Below are 8,414 nucleotides of genomic sequence, written 5' to 3'. Positions count from 1 at the left end.
CGGGTGAAACTCGGTACTTGGGGGTTTTCGAGGTCGCTGATTACGAATCTGCAGTCAATATTCGAAAATTCAAAATGGGAATATTCGAAAATTCAATACCGCGACAACTCGCAGTAAACGCCAACGATCATGCGCACGCGATCAGTGTACATCCGTTTAGCACGTGCTCATTCAACGAATATACCGCGGCAGTCAAATCGCCTACAAAACTGATAAAATGGCAATTTAAAAAACACATTCGAAACAGTTCTAAAAGAAATAATTACTAAAACTATTTTAATAAAAAATCGAAATTTTTGGTCGGTCATATTGGGTCTACCATTTTGAATTTTCGAATATTGACTGCAGATTTGTAATCAGCGACCTCGAAAACCCCCAAGTACCGAGTTTCACCCGAAACAGGCGAATTTTTTATTTTGGTCCGCCATTTTGGAAACGCCATCTTGAATTCCCAAAATTGTATTAAATAAATTTAAAGTGGGTAAACTAATTACCAATTTTCGTAACAAAAATAATTTTTTAATATACGCTGTAATACTTTTTTTGCACATAATAGGAAAAATATAAAATAGTTTTCCTGTATTTTGGAGTGTGGACGCGCCGCCATTTTGAATTTTGAAAGGGGCCACACGGCAAATAAAAGTAGACATGTTTAGCTAAATGCCCTGAAAAAATTTTTTTGGTTCATATGAATTCTGGGCAGAGGGGGTGTCCGGTTGAGAAAGAATGCCCCATATATATGTTTTATCCTCCTATATGTGCTTTATCTACTGTAAATGTACAATAAATTACTAAAAAAAATTTTTTTTTATTTATAGTGATATCACTAAAATGCCTGCAAATGCTAAGCCTTCTCCAAACCCTCGTCACAGTTCCGCAGTAGAAACTTCTGGACCACGTCAGCAGCAACGCAAAGTTCAACAGAAAAAGAAGAAGAAAGGTAGCAAGTGGTAACAATTTCATGTCATTCCGCTAAACTCATAGTTTTTTATATTAAACGAATTAGATTGCATAACTTTGCATTGAAAAGAAAAACTTGTTATAAAAAAATATAAACTGAAAGAATAATCAAATCGATTTGCTACCATGTAGCTGTATTTTATGAAAAACGCAAGATGTAATACTGCCATTAAAAAGTAATGTTGTACACACTATATGTGTGTATCTCTCTCATTAAAGAAATATGTTTACAACCTCTCCATTGCTTATACATGCATCAATTTATTATACATATATTTATAGACTAATACGTTTGATGCATTTAATGCATAAAATTTATCTAATAATTTTGTTCTTACTAACGACATATGTTACGAACATCTTTTCTTTTTTATATTTCGCAAATCTGTTTAGAAAGCTTGAAAAAGTTTTTATATTGGCAGTCATGCAAATACAGTATAGACAATATTAAATTATACTTTAAAAAATATTTTTATTTCTTTTTTCTCACAAAAGATTTTCTTACTCAATTTATGATATATTAACGTGTGAGTAACACATCACTGTGTACATTGATTAGGGAATAAGTGATACATATCTTTATTTCATGTTGATAACAATTGTATAAAAATACAATCTGTTCTCTTTATACTCAGCAACTCTGTAATATGAATAGATAATGTGATTGTGCGTTGGTTGTAACATTTGTATATACATGTAACAGACATATAAGTGGCACAAGTCAAAATTGTAAAATAGTATTACATTAGAATATAATTTTAACGCCACAATATTTTCGATGATATATTTTTATATTGATTATGTGTGTTGTCCAGCTATATAAAATTTTGTAAAGATATATTTTGAATTATCGATGTGCACATGAAAGAATCTTGTTACTAGTAAGTAATAATTTGACTTATTGTTCTGCAATCAATCTGTATTATGTATTATTGTTTGTTGCTGTGTATAAAAACTCATAATAGTAATCGATTATTTTGCGAAAATATTTTAGTTTTCAGTTTTTTCTACACATTTGCCTAATTACTTATAATTTTGACACCAAATTTTTATTTCAAACAAATCATTGCTTAGTATTACATATTATATTTATTTAAAAAATTGCATTCTTGCGTAAAAATATGTAGAAGACGTGGATGGGCACCGCTGGTCATCTTTGCTATTTTTTTTACGCTGATATATTTATATGTAAAATGATAATATTGTCTCAACAATTTCTAAAAGATAATTATCCAAATAAGTATAAATTAGCTATTTATTATTAATTATAATATTTACATATCGAATTTATTTACTGATAAATTATCATAGATTTTCTGTATCAAAGCGAATAAATTGGGGAAATGTATGTTCAATTTTCTATTTATCAATATAAAGAATGGATAAGGCACAAATAACGCATGCGCGCTAATGCAAGAATAACATTATGCAAGCCGTGGTTAGCTATGTCAATTATGCAGCCACATATGTGAATAATGTGAATGCGTATACTATACAATGAGGTACAAATCCTTAAAAATACTCTATATTAGCGATATACAATGCTACTTTGTAGGTATTATGCCCTCCCAAACATCCTCTCGTTGTTTGTTGGCTAATCGTCTTTTTTCTGTAATGCAAAAATCTCTTAATAACTTGTTTAATAATTACTGATTTATTTTTATATCACGTATATAATAATACGTATTCAAAGATTACCTTTCGCTTCACGTAATATATTCTTTTCGTGCTCACGTTCTTGTCTAGCTGTGACAAGCTTTACGCCCAATGCACCTGTAACTAATCGTCTAGCTAAGGCAGCGCATGTTTCGGGACGATTCCTGTAAGGTTGCAAGAATTCTGCGCTTCTTCTAGCTTTCGTTTTACTTAAAGCAGTAGCTTCGCTAAGTGGTCTTGTTTTCACAAATGGATGATTCGATGCTAACACTTGAGCAGCTTAAAGGAAGATAAAAAAGAAGCAAAAAAGAATATACTAACTGCAATAAGTTTGATTATAATTGGACTTATTGGAAGAAAACTATTTTCAATGATCATCAGTGACGAATATCGATTATTATACCATTAGCAGCAAAGATGTGCAAAATAATCATAAATTTTCTCGAATGCAATTTCCTTGTTAAAAATAAGTTATTAAGCTCTTTTCGATAAAAACGTACATATTATATATTTTCATATTCATAGATATAAATTACTAGATATGTATATATACATACCAACAAGAGGGCTGCTGAAAACTCCCAAACAATGAGTATCGTCCACCCACTTGAGCTCAAAACCACCATTCTTAAAAGAACTGAAGACAGCTGCCAAATCGCTAGTTTTGAACTCAGAAGGAAAATTATAAATTTCTACGACGTGTGCAAATTCGTCACTGGACACTTCGACTTGCTTGCTGTATGCTTTGTAATTGTTTTTTGGTTGTTCTATCACTACTTCACCTACTGCTGACGTAAGCTAAAAAAAAAAGAAAGAGATGATACGTGAATAACTAATTATGTACAATAAAATAGTGAACGCAATAAGTTACTGAACTTAAATAGATAACTGACCTCTTCTATTAATGTTGGATCTAAACAATCGCCATTATCGTCAAATAAGCTATCCCAATCGCATTCGTCTCTGTTAATTTTCAGAGGTGGAGAAGGTGGTGGAACCGGTTTGCTTTTTTGCCTTTCTATCTTTTTTACTTTTTTCTCGGGTGGTGTTACGAGAATTGGAGAAAGTTGTTCAGACTGTTTAGATTTCTCTTGAATAGTATCAGAAATTATTAGAACATCCGATACTACATTCTGTCTGACTAGTTGTCTGACTTTATGATCATTTACATCGCTACAATTTAAATATTCGATCGAGGATTCGTTTTCGTTCGCAATTTCTTGTATCTTTTCTAATTGTTTGTCATTAATTTCAATTTGGCTGGATGGTTCCAATAGATTAAAATTAGTACTATTTTTATTTACATTATTAATTGCGACAGTTTCTTTTTCTTTGGATAAAATTGGCGTATCTTTTAGTTGCTCCGAAAATTTATACATATGCTCAGTATTATCGAGAGTATCGGAGATTTTACTATAACCTAAAGAAACTACATTTTTTGAAATGTTTCGTAGGAAATGTTTATCCTCGATCTTCGCGTTGCATCTTTCAGAGAGTTGATTATGTGAAGTCAGATCTTCTACATTTTGTTGACATACATCTTGTATTTTAGAATTATTATTCATAATTGAATCTCCATTTAACGTTGTGTGAGAAACTTTCAAACTTCGTGGCTTTTTATCTTCCATTTCTAAACTTCTGCGATGTCTAGGTACATAAACCGCCCGATCAGGTCGTTTTTGACGTACATTCCTGCACACATATACATATATTAATAATATGTATTTGGAATAGTTGAAATCAATCATAATTTATAAAATCATAACGCTAATATAAAAGAAAATTATATGTAGACTACATACAAATCGAGTACATATAAAATATGTTTGTATGTATGGGTTATCATACAATAATTATGATTAACAATAATAATTTACATAGAAATGAGTTTACTTACTTAACCGAAGAAAAATCTGTAGTCGATTGTACTTGTGTCTGTGTACCATTTATTTGTGAACAATTGTTAAGTTTCCTAGCCGCTGGTGGCCTATATATTTCAACTGTTGGTACTGACTTGGCTAAAAATTAACATTTAAATAAAAATTAAATCTTCCGTAACTAACTTATTTTGAAATATCTTATTTGATAATGTAACAGGATATATATAACATCAATTAATTTATTCAAATAGCACATGTTGGCTTATGTATTTTTTAAACCTATTATTTTCTAGCAGTTTAGAAAACGTATACAAAATCCATATGTGTTACTTGAGTGATATTCATAATCACCTTGCCGCTGTAATTTGCATTCTGGAGATGTCGAGGGTGAGCGTCGGCCTTCGATACCCATTCCGCAAATCGTATCCTTTTGTTTTGTCACAAAGTTTGTCTTAGACTCAGGAAAATTCGGTTTTGGGTTCCAATCGCTTTATAATAAAATAATGATATGTTATTCTTCTGGAGCAAATTTTCTTTAAAAACATTCTTAATGTATCGTGATTATAATTAGTAAGCATAATATCGGCGCAATAGAATGCAGGGTTGGTAAAGACTAATGTTTTTTTTTTTTTAGAATAAAACATATTATGTTTCTTCTTGAATATGTTTTTAATGCTTCAAATATGCTTTGAACAGTACTATAAAAAAAACATTTAAAACATATTAAAAACATCAATTAAGCATGTTTTAAACTGTTTAAAACACGTTTAAAACGGTTTTTTTACCAACCCTGATAGAATGGCATTACGATTGAGAGGTAGTTTCGATCAATTTTACTTTCGTTTGCGACAAGTAGTACAGCTTTGCAATTTTACACACAGAGACGCATATTTATTATATATATTATTTATTGTTACATGCGCCCTAATTAAACGTATATAAATTTAATAATATAAATACATAAACTAAGAATATTACTAAGGCCTCGGTAGTCTAAAGGCTTAGGACGCTCGCACGGTATGCAAGAGATCCGGGATTCGACTCCCGGCCGAGGTAATATTTTTCGCAATAAGAATTAATTATTTACAGATTTTAATATGTTATTCATCATTAATAAGATCTTTCGAAGATGCGAATAAGCATCAAAAATTTGTTAAATTGCCAGTCAATTTAACTCGTGATATTACTGCGGTAGTTTAATAGAGTTAGCGTTTCAAGACCAAAAAGTCATTTTGGCGCGCGTTTTTGGGGACTGCATACATAGATATAAATTCACACAAGAATCATACAAGCATTAAGATCCAGCTAGACCGTTTAAGGCTTTAATTTCTATAGTTTGTGTTATCACATATACGGTCCTATAATATATTATATTATTTTTCATAAACTAAGTTTATTTAATTATTAATTATTAAAATTATAATTATTAAAATTAGCTTGAAAATCGAATTGTAAAAAATCGTTGACGAAAAAAAACAAACAATTCATTGTTTACGCGTATGTAGATGAATATTTTAGCAGAAAAGTTCTTAGCTAACGAAAATATCGAAAAGATAAAAAGAATAATTTAACATTTTGTTATTTGTACCTTCTCACATCGGTCTTGTAACATACTACAGTACGCCTAGCCGAACCTTGGCCGATCGAGAATGTATGCAGCAAATCCGAGAAACGATCCTGTATCAGCTGATGTATGATGAACCGACGATAATTGTTGACGGGCGGAAAGACGAGCACTCTGTAAAAGTGAAAAGAAAGAACGCGTTTATCTTTGAAAGTGAGATTGAATGGCCTGCTATTCCGAGTATTGGTAGTTGGTAGCGCAGCATCGGCCGTTTTGTTCGTTTTGGTGAACGTAATGCCTTACGGCATTGGTTTAAGACAAGGAAGGAAGGGGAAGAGACGATAAACGCCAGCTAAGTTTTACATAACCCGTTCACTTTCTCTCTCGTTCGTTTCCATAAAGACTTGAGTGTAGCATAGATGTTGATGCTTACAACTTGTGTCTCAAATTTCCTTCTTTTATCGAGTCTTTTACTGTCTAATAAGCACTAATGATGACATGCATAGTATATAATACATAGTGCATAATAGTATTCAAACAATTGTGAGGAAAAATACTCACTCGCTTTATGCATATATCATTAGAAGTATATGAAAGTGAGAAACCAATTTAATTAGGTATGCTTCATATTTTCAACCACAAAAGAGGTAAAAATACACTTTATACCAAGTAACCACGTGTACATAGGAACAACTGAATGTCACACTCATAATTATAAGAATCCAATTATATGTTGAAACAAAATCAACAAATTGTGTTTTATTGATAATTATATCGAGTTGTTTCAATTTCAACTTTATTTTCAAACAAAAATAAAACGTCGAAATAGTCGAAATTAAATAAGTATCTAGGATGGAATAATACAAATATCGCATTGAAAAGAAATAGATACTTACAAATGTAATGTCTATTACGAGATATTAAACTTTTCAGGATTATTACTATTTCTGATATACCGTGCATCCCATCGCGTGCACAAATCCCAATATCGCTGTATATATCAAGCCCAAAATTATTTGCATTAATTTACACAGCACAAATCGTAAATAGCGTATACGAGAATAAGTAGTTAGGAGCAGTATTTAGATAATAATAAAAAAAAATAAAATCATGGTCCAGCTTTGTACTGTAGCAAAAACGAAAACTATATATATCATTATCTTGTGCTATTTATAAATCCTGTGCTAGATCCTATACCATGGGAATGCGCCACTCACATAATCTCATTCAATTCGATATCTTCACGAATCCTTCACTTGCCAATATCTATACACATATATGCAAATATAATAGTCATTCAAAGTCGAGAGGAAATGAAACTGTTTACGTGTTCACAGCCACTAACGGATACCGCGAGGAAACTAACCTTCAAACATGATGTCGGCGTCGATACTCTGTTCAAAGAATCTCATTATATTTTTCTCGTACCTCTTACGTGTCTTATCCTTCGTAAAGACGATTACGTCATATTCGACATCCTCGGAAAATAGGCTATTTTGTAAACTCATTTATCTTTCGTTACATTCACAAAGTATAGGTACACGTCGCGTGTATGTACTTGACATTCGACGCAATTGAACACAATTCAATGTTATCTGTCGGACAAATTTGTGGCAATCGCGTTTGAATTTCTTCTTTTTAACTTGTTATTCCACAAATTCCATACATACAATAACCGTTCCACTACTTCCACTACGCTCGAATACACTCAAAATTCAAAAATCATGCCCTGAAATAGAGACCCTCTAATCAGAGTCGCGACACAAGGAACGGAGACTCTCTAGTTAGAGACTCTCTTTATGGTCTCTCTCTCTCTCTCTCTCTTTATATTAAGAGTCTCTAGTTTCAGCAAAATCACAAGAAAGAGGAATATGTTGTGTCTCTTTCTAACCTTCATAATTCTCGTGTGAGTCGTGATCTCGTAAGATACGTCTTTCTATGGTACGACTTTTAGAACATTATTAAAAATTATTGCAAAATGGTTGGGTGCAGCCCCATTTTGCAATAACTCTACAGCCAAAGGCTACATGATGAAAATATTTCCGCGTGATGTTGAACGTCGAGCATTATGGGCAACAAATGTTGGAAAAAATTGGACACCAACGAAAAATGCATACTCTGCGAGGTTAAGTAACATATTTATAGTTTCATTATAAGAAAATTAATAAAATATGTGACAACTCTGTGTCTTTTTAAAGTTCTATTTATTTTCTATATGTCAATTATGATTATTTAATAAGTTAATCTTTTTTCTTATTATATTACGCAAATTTTTTCTTATTATATTACATTTTGCATAATTTTTCATGCAGCCGTCAAGCGTCAAGCAGCGGAAGCAGCAACCAATCAGCTGG

General features: G+C 31.7%; 2 protein-coding genes across 2 annotated transcripts in view; one reads left to right on the top strand and one right to left on the bottom strand.

Annotated features, from left to right (window-relative positions):
• Nucleotides 1–1,201, top strand: part of Srp72 (signal recognition particle 72) — a 7,039-nt gene extending 5,838 nt beyond the window's left edge. Inside the window, exon 8 of the mRNA XM_018516521.1 lies at nucleotides 819–1,201. Within this exon, the coding sequence (XP_018372023.1) occupies nucleotides 819–954 (136 nt within the window). The 3' untranslated portion in view covers nucleotides 955–1,201. The remainder of the gene's footprint in view (nucleotides 1–818) is intronic.
• A 575-nt stretch (nucleotides 1,202–1,776) lies between these two features.
• Nucleotides 1,777–7,820, bottom strand: LOC108766941 (uncharacterized). The gene is made up of 8 exons (XM_018516522.1): nucleotides 7,489–7,820; nucleotides 6,085–6,234; nucleotides 4,848–4,984; nucleotides 4,514–4,634; nucleotides 3,510–4,308; nucleotides 3,174–3,414; nucleotides 2,659–2,895; nucleotides 1,777–2,569 (listed from the first exon to the last, which is right to left on the bottom strand). Exons 1-8 carry the CDS (start codon nucleotides 7,566–7,568, stop codon nucleotides 2,505–2,507), a joined length of 1,830 nt encoding a protein of 609 aa, XP_018372024.1. The 5' UTR covers nucleotides 7,569–7,820; the 3' UTR covers nucleotides 1,777–2,504.
• Nucleotides 7,821–8,414: the final 594 nt, after the last annotated feature.

This window comes from Trachymyrmex cornetzi, unplaced genomic scaffold, assembly GCF_001594075.2.
Source record: "Trachymyrmex cornetzi isolate Tcor2-1 unplaced genomic scaffold, Tcor1.1 scaffold640, whole genome shotgun sequence".
Taxonomy (NCBI): domain Eukaryota; kingdom Metazoa; phylum Arthropoda; class Insecta; order Hymenoptera; family Formicidae; genus Trachymyrmex; species Trachymyrmex cornetzi.
The sequence above is the reverse complement of the archived record's forward strand: the minus strand, read 5'-3'. Positions and strand labels throughout refer to the sequence as shown.